Source organism: Tauraco erythrolophus, chromosome 7, assembly GCF_009769465.1.
Source record: "Tauraco erythrolophus isolate bTauEry1 chromosome 7, bTauEry1.pri, whole genome shotgun sequence".
NCBI lineage: Eukaryota > Metazoa > Chordata > Aves > Musophagiformes > Musophagidae > Tauraco > Tauraco erythrolophus.
The window spans coordinates 42,791,081-42,807,105 of NC_141471.1; the positions used below are offsets into that span (position 1 = coordinate 42,791,081).

The 16,025-nt window shown below is 38.8% G+C and overlaps 1 protein-coding gene across 1 annotated transcript in view; it reads left to right on the plus strand.

The window, feature by feature from the left end:
• Positions 1 to 16,025, plus strand: part of LOC104379365 (ubiquitin-conjugating enzyme E2 E2) — a 214,590-nt gene that overhangs the window by 190,316 nt on the left and 8,249 nt on the right. Inside the window, exon 4 of the mRNA XM_086614582.1 lies at positions 520 to 667. Coding sequence (XP_086470708.1) covers positions 520 to 667 — 148 coding nt within the window. The remainder of the gene's footprint in view (positions 1 to 519; positions 668 to 16,025) is intronic.

Here is a 16,025-nt window from a genome sequence, read left to right on the forward strand (position 1 = left end):
TCTCAAAGATATTTCACTTTACTTTTTCCAGGAGTTACTGGTGTGATGCCTTCACATTTTTTTTCCATCTTAATCTGTTGGGTTAAACAATGAACAGATGAAGACAGCAGAAGAATCTGTCTTCTTCTGCCTCCCTTCAAAGCATGAAGTAGCTGTGGGCCTGAGTTATGAATGCTGGAATAGCTTTTTCTGGCCCCGTACAAAAATAATGAGATCAGTGTGACCAAGGCAAGAAGAAGCTTCACATTTTGTGATTCTGTGAAGGCAAGAAGAAGCTCAGGAAAAGCATCCCATTCTTACCTTGCACAAACCAGTACCACTGCTGGCCACAGGTGGAAGAGGCAGACTTTATTTTCTTTATTTTCTTATGAATATCCCTACCTTGCCTAGTCTTTAACTGTCAGTAGCAGAGTACTACCAGGAAAGCAGAATGTTAGTTCATATAATTTTTTAATTCCTTAATAATCATGTAATTTTTGGCTGTAACACCATTGTACTTAGACACGCTGTCTTTTCTAGGTAACATTTCGGACAAGAATCTACCACTGTAATATCAACAGCCAAGGCGTCATCTGCCTGGACATTTTAAAAGACAACTGGAGCCCAGCATTAACCATTTCTAAAGTTCTCCTCTCCATCTGCTCCCTCCTCACAGACTGCAACCCGGGTAAGACGAATTAACTTTCACATTCACATTCATTCACATTTCATATTTGAATGTGGTCAGCTACCACTAAAAAAAGACAAAAATGTAAACTTTAAATGCCATTCATTCAAATTAAGACATGATGTAGAAAGAAAGCACAATTTCAGGAGCTCGAGTGCATTTTTAGTACTTGAGAATAAAAATCTTTTGATTCCAAAAGTTTAATCAGTAGAAAATACCTTGTAGTAGGCACTAATTTGGATATTACTAACAGGATATTAGTACCAAGAAATATTAATAAGTTAATAAATATTGAAAAGAAAAGCTTTCATTTAAATATGCTGATAATATGGTCTCTGAAAAGAATATTAATAGTACTGACAATGATAGATGTCTAACACAGACTCTACAAATAATGAAAATTAATTTAAATGAGGTTTATTCAATATCCTAGACAGCCAGTATGAGTATTCAAAGCAAGCTGTCATTCTTATTAACTAGCATAGCACTTAACCTCTTCCCTGAACTCTTTTAGATTTGTTTTCTGCCATTGACCACTAGATCAGTAATTTCCACTTTCTTTTACCCTATTTACCAGTGAATAATTCTGACTGTAGCCTTGGAAAATTGTAGTATATAGAAATTATTAAAGAATCATTAAAGGAAAATTAAGTGATCTGTCTACATGTTGTGAGGGTTGTTGCTGGTTTGTTTTTTATCATACACTTCAGTATTTTTTTTAATTTGCCATCTAATTTTTAAACCTGTAGGTTTCCTGTTTTTAAACTTTTCTCCACAACCACGGGGCTAAAAATTGCTTTGCAAAGGGCAGAATGTGAGATTCTTGTGTAATCAGGGACTGAATCAAAAGCTGTAACAGGAGATTGAATTATTTCAAAGCTCAAAATAAGATGAAAGTGGGCAAAAATGCAATTGAATATTTATATTTTCACATGGGTTTTTTACTCTATGTGTTGTTAAAACCCATTACATTCTTTCCAGCTAAGAGCTGGAGCAGTAGAAGACCTCTCTGTTATTTCAGATTTGTTGGATGCTCTCTGCTTATGTGTCTGAAAGATTGATTTCTGGTAGTGTCAACCTCAAAATATGCAGAGGTGCCTGGTAGGGAGTCATGCAAATTGATGCCAGAAGTGTAAAGAAAAGCAAATGAATATTTGCTCATGTGTCTTAGAGACCAGGTAAAGAGCTAGAGACACTGCAAAGCTGTGTTGGGATTGAGAAACTGGCAATGAGTATGTGCTCGCTTGTGGTCAGCTCTCTTTGGAGGGATACAGTCAAGCTGAAAGCTGGCCACTTTCCAGTAGTGACATGAAATTTACTGTTTCTGCACTTTCAATCTTTTTCTTTCCCTTAGACCATTTTACAGATGCAGTCAAACAACAATTGTAGCAGACCAAGTGTGTAAGAGGAACACTGAAAACAGTTACCCATACTATATTATCGTATGCAACAAGTTAACATACTAAAATTGGGAATTTATCCTTCCCTTTAGTTTCTTTCAGTTAGCAGCCATAAGCATTGTCCTGACCATAGTAAAAAAAAAAAAAAACAATTTTATGATGTTTCATTTTCAAATGTTCTCTTTAATTACAAAGTAGTTTTGGATGTTATTACTGCTTCATGTTAAAATTTTCCTATGAGTTTTTGAGGAATTAATGCAATCTCTTGATTTGTATTGTGAGTTCTCCTCTCATGAGGTGCTGATGGCAGGTAGCTGTGAACTGCTGAGTGATTTTTGCCTTCCTTTGAGATTGCCTGTTTTCTGTTAGATACTTTTTTTATTAAAAAGTGGACTTTGAATGTTAGTAATGTACAACAGAAGGCTTGCAATAACTTAAAAGTTCTTACTTTTCAGCGTATTGCCTAATATGCTACAGCTTGTTCTGATTGTACTGCCTGTCCCATTATTTTTTTAATGACATTTTATCATTAACAAATGATTGGTTCCTTGCCATCCAGGTTGAACATGATGGATGGATGCATAGATAGATAAACAGACAGGCAGAGATATACATCACTGATACCTATATCACTGAGATACCTATCATGGAAGTGTGTCACATATATATGTACGTGTATAGATACAGAAACATGCATATATGTATTTTCCTCTCTGTCAGCTGGGAGTAAGTTTCTAATCCCTCGGTCTTCTCTTCATCTAACTAGTCTGCCCCTTTCTAAAGGCAGAAAGTCAACAGGGGTCTCGATTTGATAAGCAACTCTGAACTCTTTGTTCACCATACATCAGCCAGAAGCATATCAGGTCAAACGGAAAGGCAACACTGAATCTTCCACAAACATAAACACTCGGGATGGGCGAGTTTTCCACCCCCAGCCTCTCCGAAGGGAAAAATCAAGTATCAGTTACCCCCTGGTCTTACATTCATGCAAATCTTCATTAGAACAGCAAATAGCGGTAAGAATGGCGGCTAATTAACCCTCAGTCATACACGGTGATTAAACGGAGCTGGGGCACAGCTGCAGCTTCCTTGGCAAGCGCTGCTATTCTTCTCCAGCAGGCCGAGCAAATTAAAAGAGGTATTTGCTCCTGCCGCTCCTGTCATTCACACAGTAATCTACAAAAGCCACGGAGAGAGTCTCTTTACTCCCCGGTTATACATCACTGCCTTTTGTTCCCTATCACTCCAGGCAGGAGCGAGTTTGTCCTTTTTAAACAACTAATACAATCCTTTACTCATAAGCTGTCTCAGACCCTTCAGTCCTGATTATTATTAATTGTCTCTATTTTGCTTGGCGGTATCAGCCAGTAAACTGTGTTAATGAAATGTCTGAATTTTGTAACAGCTGGCTGACTTTTTCGTGGGGGGAAGGGGTGCTGTAGGGTTTGTATATCAGCAAACATGTGTGAATTATCTGGGAGTGCAAGGGAGCCAACTGGAATGGTATCAGAGAGATGGGAGAGATGACGGGATACACCAGCACTCGATCGGGGGATTCATGTTTTTCTTTAAGGTGGTACTCAGGGAGACAGCACGTATCTCTTTCTACAAAGCAGAGCCCCAATCCTGTAAATATTTTGGCATATGCATGAGCAACCCTACAAAACCTGAGAGATACATTTATCTGCATGAAACTGAGCATGTGAATAAGTGCTTGTAGGCTATGTGCTTGAGCTCTGAAAATACTTCCAGTGCTAGCTCTTAGGGCTTGCTACGTGGGCAGTTAGTTATTTCCGAGTAACTCCGTGTCTGGACACTCCCCTCTTTGAAAATGTATTAAGTCACGAAAAACTGTCTTGGACGAAAAGTCGACTGTACTTTAAGTATTCAAGCGGAGCCTGGGGAGTGTAAAATCCCACACTGCCTTAATCCAAAAGAGCTTTCAAGTGTGGATGGCCCCTGAGGTTTTGTATTTTTGCTGAGCTTCAAGTATGAAAACAAATTAATAATTTTTATATTTAGAGAGCTGGGTTGAAATGCTTACTGTTCTCAGTTGGTTCTTGCCACCTCAGCCCTGCCAAAGGTCCTCCAGCCCCAGGAAAATTCTCATTTGCAAATGCTTCAGAGAAAATAAATTGAAACACAGTGTAGACTGCACTGCAACATTTTTTGCGTCCTTCTTCATATGTTCAAAGTCTGAACTTGACTGGCCTGATTATCCCCCATGTCTGAACTGTCTAACATCGAATCATGTCTGCTTAATAACACACGGCTGAGCCTTGATTAGGATATCAGAACAAAGCCTGCGACATCTCCCTCACACCAGCCTCTTCGCTTCTGGTGTCATCCTCCACCTCTAGCTCCTTACCATTTTTCCGGTGCACAAAAGTTCCACGGATAGTGGGGATTTTATCCCTCATTTGTACCATTGACATTCCCAAACCAAGTGCTTCGGTGGTGCCCCCACCCCATTCCCTGTGTGGTAGCCATGCCATGCTGCGAGCTCCTGCTGTGGGGATGTGGACGGTGGTGCAGACAGGATAAGAGGGACAGCCTGGGATGGGGAGCAGCCACAGCACTGCCTTCCACAAACATGCCCGGTTCGGCTGAACGCTTGGCTGGCTGCTGTGACCAAAAACACTGCTGAGGGGCTCCGCAGAGCTTTGTTTGCTTTGCTGTTTAGAAACCACTGCCTGATTTCTAGCCTGAAGTGGCTCACAGGAGTTTTATACCCACTTGCTTTTAAGCAACTTTTGTCCTATAGCTAAAGTGACAGTTTTCCTGTTTTTCATTCCCAATCTATTAATGAAGAACCGTCCTCTTTCCTCCTGGTTATTATTTGCTGCACACTAACCAGACCTGTGTCTGTTAGCCTCCTTCCATAAGAGAGGCTTTCCGTTCCCCTGCCCATCCTCACAGCCCGCTCCTGCCCCTGCATCAGGCTGCAGTCATCCTTCCTCAACGTGCCTGCCTTGTGTGGAGTTCATCGGGCCATGAGGCACAGCTAGGCAGACTGACCCCCTCATCATCACCGTCATCCGGGTTGAAATATTTACTGCTCCCCCTTGGATGTCCCTGTCTCACTGGCAGCCCTGTCAAAGGTGGTTTCTTTCTCAGCCCTGTCATTTTCACTGTTTATCTGCTTTCTAACTCAATTTAGTGAAATGACGGAGAAAGGGAAAGGAAGAAGAAATGGAAAAAAAGGAAGAGGAAGGAAGAGAGGGCAAAACAAAGAAAAAGCTTTTGCTAGAAAAGGACGTTAACCTCTGGCAAAGGAAATGCACAAACAACTGCCAGCAGTACCCACTTCACCTGGGCCAGTGCTGGCCAGGCTAGTTGGTCTGACTGCTCTCAGGTACTTTGGTGGCATATTATATGAGCAGTGTAAAGCTGCTTGTCTCTTGTTATCCTTTAAACACGCCAGAAAGTGTGAGACAGTGTTGTTATGTGTAAAGTTTGAAACTGTGAATGTAGTTAGAGACTGAAGCCTACAATGTCCTCCCAGTAAATGTACTTAGAAGAGTAAATGAGTTGGATAGATACCGCTACATTACTTTGATGTGAGCCCCATCAATTTTTATAGGAGCTGGAGTTGCTCAGCACATCCGAAAAGTAGACTGCTTATGTTAAAAAACATTGCAGCGCCTATTGTGGTTTTCAAATATAATGTACCTCGGTTAGAGGTATACGTGCTGGTTTTTACAAGTACTGCCATGAATCATGAATTTACTAGATGGTTTCATACTTTGTTAACCCACATTAAGTAACGTGGCTGTGCAGTTTAATGACTTACATTTCTCTAAGCATGGATAAACAAAGTCAAACAAGATCCTAAGATTATGAGGATCTTTACTTATCTCGCTAAGGGACACGAGACATGCTTTCAAGCTTTCTTTCTATGAGTCATCCTTAAGTTTTGCCTTTATCTTCCACAGAAAATTCTTTATTTTCATCGCAGGGTAGATATAACTGTCAATTTTGGATAACATCCTATTGTTGTTCTTCTATTGCAATTACAAGTTATCCATGTGGTTTGGCGTGATTTAGGTTTGCCTAAATTTTCTGGCAAAAAAATATTGTCACCCTTGCCTGTACCTGCACAAGGGTGCTGGTATTTAGGAAGCTTAATTATTACAATACTCTTTTTTCTCTTTTTTTCCCCCTTGTTATTTTCCTATAGGTTTGCAAGGTTCTGTACTCTTACTGCTGAGGGTATAAAATCCCAGTTCTGTCACCCTTTGCAGAAAAGGATTCAATAGTGTAATTTAATGCATATATTTGATCCTCCATGGGATCTGAAACAGCACTTTGGAGAATGACTTTTCAACATAAGCATAAAAGCCCTAAAAGCCTGCACAGTATTTGCCCTGCTACAAAGCTGCTAGAATTGCTTCTGTCTTCCAAGACCTTTGCAAAACAGGAGTAGGTGAGGAAGAAGACTTAGACAACATGAGAGGGGAAGAATTGAATTAGCGTACTGTCTCAATTTCTCAGCCCATTTCCCTTTCAGCCAGGAGTGTACACTTTCGGAGGGAAGTTGGTGTCCTGCAGTACCTCTGCCCCATCTCTCAACAGGTCTGCCTTCAGTAGCCTTCTCCAAAGCTCGCTGTTGGAGTCGCTCCAGCCGGGGTGCGTACCTGCATGCCTAGCAGGAGGCGCCAGCATATGGACGCAGGTGCAACGTGGATAGATCTGGCGTTTAGAAAGTTTTGAGCACCTCCACATTTTGAATTTGTGTTAGTTCTTGGGAGAAGACATTGGTTCCATAGGAATAGTTCTGTTTTTTCAGCCACTAAGTTCCAGCCATACCAGCAAGCATTTTAATACACTAATAGATGTCCACTGTATCAATAAAAAAAGATCTATTTTCAGAATTACTGAGAGATTTGAAAGCACTAGCCTGTCCAAAAAAAAAAAAAAAAGTTTAAAAATAAATCTAAGGCAGCTTAATAAAGGAAAATGTAACATAGCTGTAAAAATAAAATCTGTTCCGTGCTGGAGTGTTTGGCTCCGAGAGGATTTGGCTGACTTGTGGTTACAGCTCCGCTGTTTGGCTTCCACGTTTGAATTTTAAAATAGCTACCCAGCCCTGGGTAGTGAAGAACAGGTCTGTGCCTCTCGCCACTCAGCAGACTGGATGTATCTTTTTTCTCTCTGTTCTTCTATATATGTCAATCTAACAGGAAGCATGTATGATGTTTCTCCTCATCTGGTGCTTCTCCTTAGCAGAGGCTGCTTTCTGTCAGTGCCAGCTCCCGTCAGATGTTCCTTCTGCAATTTTTTAGACTTCCCAATTATCATTCCTTCTTTTCCCCTCACCTGCAGTTGTGAAGTGAATTTAGAAACTCTGGATGACAGCAAGTTCAAGGGATGAGCCACTTCTCATTTTCCTCATTCCTGTAATTTTTTTCCTTAAAGCTATAATCTGCACGTTTTGCTACTATCAGAAACTTTGCTTCAGAATTCGATCTGATTTTTCTCCTTTCTATTTAGCAGCTTAACAGCTTTGTTCGGTTTATCAAAGAGGGCTCCTAGTCTTTCTTGTGCCCAAATATGTTCTGTACTGGTTTGTAATGAAATTTTGTTTCCTTTTAGAACATTTTTGTCAAGACATAGAGAAGAGAGGAAAATCATAAATACTTCTTCTGTAATAATCCAGCACATATTTGAGTAGATTTGTCAAACGTGATAAATGTTCTGGATAGTGACTGAAATACTTTGAAGTTGGCAAAACAGTGTTTAATTTGTCCAATTTTGTGCGTCTGGCTAAGCCCTGCTACTTCGCTTCTTCCCTAGCACCGATGGGCTACCAGGTGCAACGTCACAGCACAGCACTATCAGACATACAACAAAATAATCTCGTTTTGCCATATATCCTTTTTGTAAGCAGCAGAGGCTCGTGTAAACAATGAAATTGCTCTGTTGTCTGAGATTATTTATATTCTTTAGCTTGGAGCTGTTTTTCCCTTTTCTTCAGAGTTTGTGTACTGTGTGCTGTCAGGAAACGGGCAGGTTTCTGGGCTGTTTCAGCACAATGGAAAATGCTCTCTTGTATCTGGAGCAGGAAAATACTCTATGCCATGTCACTCAAGCACGGCAACAACAAGTAAGAGAGGGTAAACAAAAGTTAGAGCGGCGAGGAATCAATTCACATAGTAATGTTTTTTTGGTTCGTTCTAAGTTGCAACATAACCTTTCTGTCCCTTTCTAAATCTCTGCCTTGGGTTATTTCCAAATGAAATGAGCTCACTCTGGAGGCTTTTGCTTAGCCAATACAAAATGTAGTGTGTGGTTGCTCTGCTGTCTTGGTGCTGCTGGTCTGGGAGCAGTGCAGATGGGTGTTCTGCAAAAAGGCCATAGTAAGTTGTCCTAAAGGAGCATGAAAGGAAAATGCAGCATAAAACTGATGGGTTTTGTTCCGCTCTCAGTGAGTGTAGAATGACAACATCAAAGGTGAGATGGCCTTGGGAAAAACCCATCAATATCAACTGCATTCACATGAGCAAAACAGTGCCATCAATTGCAACAAAGTTATTTTTGCGAGAAAGTACCTGTTTGTGGTACTCTGTGTTCCCCTGCAGAACCTGCTGTATATCTAGTGAAGTATATGTACATATTTGGATGGATCATATCATATATTCTAGAGCTGATATTTACAAATTCTTGATAGTCTATCAGTGGTTTCTCTTTCTATTCCTTTTAAAAGATACTGTACTATGCTATCTACACTATAGTATGTAAATGATACTAATTGCTATTCTGTAGTTTGAATTACTTACAGTTTGTCATATTCTGAGCTGAACACACAGTACCAATATGTTAAAGGTATTTAGGCACCTAAAGATGTCAGCAGACAGCCAGACGGGTTTTCAGTGCTTCCCATGGGATTTAGGCATCCGAAGTCCCATGAGGAGTCGCTCTGCATTGCCAGGAAGAGACTTTCTATACATCTGGTCTTTAAATATTTGCAGACACATACACCTATATGTGTTAAAATCTGTGGATGTGATTTACAAACATGAAATTAAACATATGTAAATGCAAGCAATGCAGCAGCACATTATGAAAATTACAGATAGGTAAGCATTGAAAGAGAATTAATTTGCTTTGCCATAAAGAGCTGATGAAAATGTTAGAAGATTTTGTTCTTATCAGTTGACTAAGCCCCCTCAACATGAACTCATGACTGTGGGGATTATTATCACAGCAGGAAAAACATTTGTGAACTGTCATCCCTTTAGTAGTTCTCAGGAAAATATGTCTTGGAATGTCTCCTAATTATGTGTGCAGGGGGAGGAGGCTTGGATCGGGATTACTATTTATGTTGGCCTAAATCTTTGCTCTTTTCAGTTGCACATTGACAACACCTTATGGGTAGGAGAGCATTGTTCATGAGCGTAGAGGCATTTTGTGTGTTTAGATTTAGGCTATTCAAAACTCACAAGGCACCATTTAAAAGATTAACACGACTATAGAAGTAAGGTTGTTTAGAAATACTTAGTTTGAAACCCCCCATTTTGGTTTCAGAAGTCTATAGTCTGTTTAAACAATTTTTTTCTCTGAAAAATATCTGGAGCTATTTACATAACAATATTGGTGGGTTTATGTAATTTAGAAAGTGAACAGTAGAGATTACTTTTCAAAAATAAAATGTGCAATCTGGATTTTGTGATATCCAAGGCATAAAGCAGTCACTAGCTATAGCTCCAGATACCAGTCACACACGCACCATTTTCTTTTTTTATCTGATGTGTCTGTAACTCTCCAAAGAATAATCACTAGAAGGAGGAGTGTAGTCATTCTCTAGCAGAAAACCGGTACTACTTGGTTCAGTCAGGTGCATTGCCTCTAACTGCTCATTGCTCAGTGGTTCAGTAAAAAGTGTGAAATTCCCTCAAAGCACTTTACTCATACAGTCATATACTGGAGAGGAAATTCCCTCCTAACCACAGCTAACGATCAGATTATGTGTTGAAACATGAACAGTAATAGCCTTTGCAATGGTGACTTAGGTGGTGCCATGACGAGTGTGTTTTCTAATTATTTTTTAATTTTCCTAAATTACCTTCTAATATTCCTACACTGTATTCTTGGATGTGTTTAACTATTTGGTGTATGAAGCGTCTACTTCCTTTTAACTTTTGCAAAATATGCTTTTTGTTTGTGTTCTTTTCTTACTATAGAAAAGATAAGCAAGAACGCTTTTTTTTTATAATCTTCTTTACAAAATTACCTGTCACATCTTATTTTGTCTTTTTTTTTTCCAGAAGAAATAAGCTTAGATTTCAACTATTCCTTAAATGGGAAAGGTTTGACCATGCCGCTAATGATTTCTTGTCCTTTTCAATAAGTTTTCTACTCCTATTTTGTTTTTATTTAAGACAAGGTGAGAAAAATGGAACTTCAGACATAATAATACTCAACTATCAGTTTATTAAATGGCATCTGATTAAATCAGAAATTGACTAAAATCCAAATCAGTAAAGAGGCTTTGTACGTCTGTGTCAAGAAATAAATTTAAAGGGATGTAATTAGCACTCATGAGAGAAAAGAGTCTTGTCACTACCCTTAACTGTTCCTAATTTTATTATCCCTCAAAAGGGCCTTCTAGATCATACAAAATTCAGTCTTATCACAAAATGGAAGTAAAGCTGGGGAAAAAAAAAACCACACACACCTGGCATTTAGATTTCTTTTTTTACATGAAGCTTATAAAAGCTATATGATAAATATACATACAGGGTTTTTAAAAGATTGTACACTTCCGCTCAAGAAACATAGGATTTCTATAAGCTTTACCTTAACTGTCATTAAGTTAAAAGTACTCGAGAAAATGCATGAGTGATAGATGCTACAAATACAAAAGGTCACAATTCGTTTTCCTTCCAATAAACGTGTAATTTAAAAGAGTACCAGTGAAGGTTTCTGACGCCCATTACTTCAGAGAGAAGACAGGTAATTTAGTGCATGCACATAATAAATCTTTGTGTGAAATGAGACCAGAATAAGTCATCAATGTTAAATGTTTAACAATGCGAAGTATTTAAATAAAGCTATTAGTTATTTCTGATATATAAAATACAGAATCCTAGCTTAATTTGAATGAATTCCACGATACAAAATAAACTGCCTTTTACTTTCAAATTACGCTGCAATCATTTACAGTCATTACATGTCTTTCCTTTGTTTCATGCAGGTTTTGTCTAGCCAATACAGACATGTCCTTAGTTAAACTGGAATCTTTTAAACAAAGTAGATACAACACTTTGGGGCTTAACCAATTCTGCTGGATGTATTTTCTCACTAATAGAACTGTATATATTTAAGGGAAAAATAATTAAAACTAGAAAATCAATAAATTTAGACTTCACATTTACCTGTATTCCTACACTTAATTCTCTAATCTCATAAGAATTTAATCTAATATTCATTACTCCCAGTTAGTACAAATAGCTCAAATCCCAGCTGGAATAAACCAGCATCTCTCCTCCTAAATTTTGATACCCCAGGTTTTTCATTTAGACTTTGTTCCATTTTACTAAGTGGAGTTTTTTATTTTGTTTTCCGCTGTACCTTTTTTAACATGAAGGCAAGGACAGATTTTGAAATTTCTTGCCGTATGTTTCTAACTGCCTGTGAACCACCTTCAAGACCCTGATTAGCACAACTATTTTCAAGGCCGCTTCTTCCTGTTCTTAAAATACAGTTATTCCTGTTTCACCACAGAAATCACACTGTTCTACATTCTTTAAGCTCCTGAAAAGAAGCCTGCTACATTTGGCTCTGTAACAGATTCACAACAAGAATGTAAAGTCAACCCTAAAAAGCAAAATTTATAATCCTGGATATAAGTATGTTAGCTATTAAATCATTTAGTCTGTCACTTTCTTGAGTAAGCTTTCAGAAATTAGTATTCCTGAGTCATTCAGATTCTACCTTCAGAGATGATTTACACTACTGCAAGACGTCTTTTATTTTGCATGGCTAATTTTCTACATTATTCAGCAGGGGAAGAGGAAACAGTTGTTTGTTTTTTACGGTTTTGCAGATCTATCAAAGGCAACAAATAAAATAAATTATATGCAGTGTGTGTTTCAGAACCCCTGTTTTCACAGCAAATTAAGTTCAGGTGCATTAACTGGAGTAGCAGACAGTTACCTCAATAGCAAAATGTGTGGTGTAATTGTCTCAAATTTAAGGATTGGCTGTACTGTAAGATTTCACATTCATATGGGATACAGAAATAGAGCTCTGATTAGTAAATTGTTTGTGGTTTTCTCCATCTGTACAAGGCTTAGAAAAAAGGCCCTTCTATGCAATGGAACATTTGCAAGTTTAAGATGAATTAGATTTCGGAAAATTGTCAAGGGATGGAATCTTCATCGCTTGGGTCTTTATAATACCGATTAGATAAAGTGCCATGAAAGTAGAAGTTATTGTACGACACAATATTATACTAGCAGAAGGAATGCCTTCATGACCTTCCAGGTCTTTTCCATCTCTACCTTGTATAGCTTTTTTTCTACGCCTCAGTCTTAGAACTTCTTATGCCAATGCCTGAAATCATTTGGCAAAGTGATTATTGTTTGGTCAGGCGTGACAATGGAGTCGATATGACCCCTCACGCAGAAAAGATAGGATTTCCAAATAAAGTTATTTTAACTGTTACTAAATATGAAATTATCACTGCAAATATTGTAAATTCAATCTTTATTCAGCATTGGCATGTAACTTCATTGCAACAGTCCAGGAGCTAAAGCTGCCTACATGATGAATGCTAATTATTTTTTTTAACCTGTTTTTTCCTTCTAGTCCTATTAGAACCTGTTCGTAATTAAGCCTAATTATATTCATGTTCTGAAGTTAATTTAGAAGTGGATAGTCCATTTGGTTACTAAAATGAGGTAATTTTCTCACTTACCTGCTGATTCATCAGTTATTGCGAGATCTAGCACCACCCTGCTCCCTTCATGTGACATCCCATGTCACCTCAGTGATCAGCCTCCAGAAATATTGCCGTAACTGGCCCATACCGATCTTCAGGGCAGGATGCCACTCTGTTTTTCTTGCTTTCTTGAGCCACTGTGTGTTGGTACAAGCATCTTCCTTGGATGGCTTTTTTGGTACGGCAATATTGTTGCAAATTCTGCAGCACTCGAGGGATCAGACTTCACCACTCTGGACTGTTAGAAACCTGTCAAGCTTACACGTTCACAATGAGAATGACTCCAGAGGTCCCTGTCCCACACTCTGCTGAGATGGCACCTATTTCCTATGTTTGTGGTGCGGTAACATTTTGGGATGCCTCCTCCAGAATAGTATGGACCACAGATGCCGATGGCAACGTGAGGCACAGTCCCAACATGCGATCACACAACTGGGCTCAAATGACCCAGACCTGCAGTCCCGAAAAGCCCCGAGAAGCCAGCCCCATCAAAGAGCGTCTAGGCCGTACTGACAAAAATCCCAAACAAAGCAGTTTCCAGGCATTTTCCTTCTACTGCCTCTTGATGTACATATAAATTTAGACACGTCTGAGCCAGATACAGCCTGTGACTTTCCTCCCCATATTCCCTGGAAGAAAGGGAAGTATACAGAGGGAATGGAGAAGCCTGACTATATTCTAAGTTATTAACAGTAAGAGGTATGTTAATACAAGGCACACCTAAGTTCCTATTCCTGTTCCAAGGGATGTTCAACTTGCCAAGGGATTTCAGGCCCTGGCCTATGAAAAAGAGTCCTATTGGCCTTTAATAGGGATAAAATTCTTCATCAGCACCCTCTGTTGCAAATAAAAGCCTCTTGAATTCTTTTGACATTTTGTATGGGATTCCTAATAAGTTTTGGATTTCAATGCGTCATATTAATAATGAGATTTGATAGGACGAGAAGGAGAAAATCAGATTAAACCAAAATAAGCAGCATTCTCAACATATGTAGGCTTTTCTAGTTACTCCAATTAATTGCAATAAAGGAGCAAAGGGATAGATTCAAGAGCAGGATTCAGATGACTCCTGCATCTGACCTAAAATGACCTTGATGTGTCCAAGTTGAAGATGTTGGTATTGCTCATATTCAAGCCCATCTCCTAAAAGTGAAGATGCCTTTAGGACTCATTTTCCTCTCAGCATCTAAATGCCACCAAAGACATGCAGTAGCACTTCCTCCTCTCCCTGTCCCCCCCAACACTTACCACACTTACTGTTGGACCTCCTGGTTTTCTTGCAGAGTAACCTACATTTGGTACATGTGATTATAGAATGTCTAACACTGTACAAAGCGTGGTCACAGGGAATGCCTTTACACCCAGCTGCTTTGGAATTAAACTGTTCATTCAGGATGTGAAAGACCCATAGGTTACTCCTTTGCCTTTGATGGTAATTAGTGGGAAGTGAGAAGAGGCAAATCTAGAAGAAAAGTGGTCCTTTTTTCTTTAAACGAGATAAGTGCTAAACACACTAGAATTCCTATAGAATAGCTATATATAGAATAGCTTAATAAATCTTCAGACAAAAAAAATCCACAGTATTTTTCTGAAAATATAGTTATGACCCCATGGATACATGCCAGTTACATTATGGATCATGACATTTTGGTTGCTTGACAGTATTTTGAGATCTGAGAGTTGTGATTTCCTTATTATCTACTCCCAATCATCTTCCACAAGGTAAATGCATATTGCTATAATTTTTCTGCCAATTTTATCAAGCCATGTGCCATATAATGTCTTCCATAGCAAGTTCTTTTTTACTAACACCTTTTTATTATTTTTTTTCTATTAACAACAACTGTTTCTCAATTGAGTTCATTATTATGAACAGATACATTGCTAATACATTGCTAATGTATCTGTGCTTTCAATTTTGAGATGCATCCAAGCATCAAAGTGAAGTGTGTTACTTCAGAACTTTAATTGTTCCTGCATGCTGGCACTTCTAATAGGTGCATGTTCTTCCTTAATTAAAGACAACTCTTCAAGATCGGTACACTGTGCCTCGTTGATCCATGATTGCCTCAGCTAACTCCCAGTCAGCCACTGAGCTTTATAGAAATCCTGCTAAAAACTGAAGACTGAAAAAAAAACTTACTCTTTAAACAAGAACGATTTCCCTTGGCAAGATACAGAGACAAATCACTGCCAATGCTTTCCTTTAAGAGCCATGTCAATAATGTTGGGCTAGATAATACTCCTTATTTCTGAAACATCTTTTTCTTAGGTGGCCTCATATTTCACACAGATCTGTGGTAGGTAGCCTGACAGCAGTCAAATGCAAGTCTAGAGAGAAGAATGAATTTCTCCTTCGTTGTATCCAAAATGGGTATTTTAGTAAATGGATATTTTCTAAACTGGATTTGCAGAGCTCTTTTATTTTTGAAGATAAGCAACATTTTTCTTCAGACAATGGTTTGGACATTGGAATCAAGTCACACATGCCTTAATATTTGTGTAACTTCAATCATTTTACGAACTAACAGAAGTCAAATGTGTTTCTGACAATTCTACAGAGCTCAAAATTTAGAGTCAAGTTGCAGGTATCAATCTCTTTACAATACACATCCATACAGTAACATTTACCAGAGCATCCAGATGCCTCGCAATTTTTAGCATATTTATTCTCAGAATTCTCTTTATCCTGGGTAATGGAGAAGCATAACTCCAGTTTTACAGATGGGAAACTAAGGCACCACTGTAAGATCACTTAACTTTCTTGGAGTCATCAGGACTACTTGCAAACTGTGAAGTTTCACCTCTTGTGAGCAATATGACATGACTGCTTCTCTGCTTACCTGCCCAGACATGCACCCTGGCTACACCTTGTCTGTACAACAAAACGAGACCTCAGGGTCTTCCAGGCTTTATCTCACCCTCTTTCTCCTCCTGCACCTGCTCTGATTTCTTCCAGGAAAAAGACTTTAGATGTATAGCTAGAGAGGTAGCTGAGGGCTGGATGATTGAG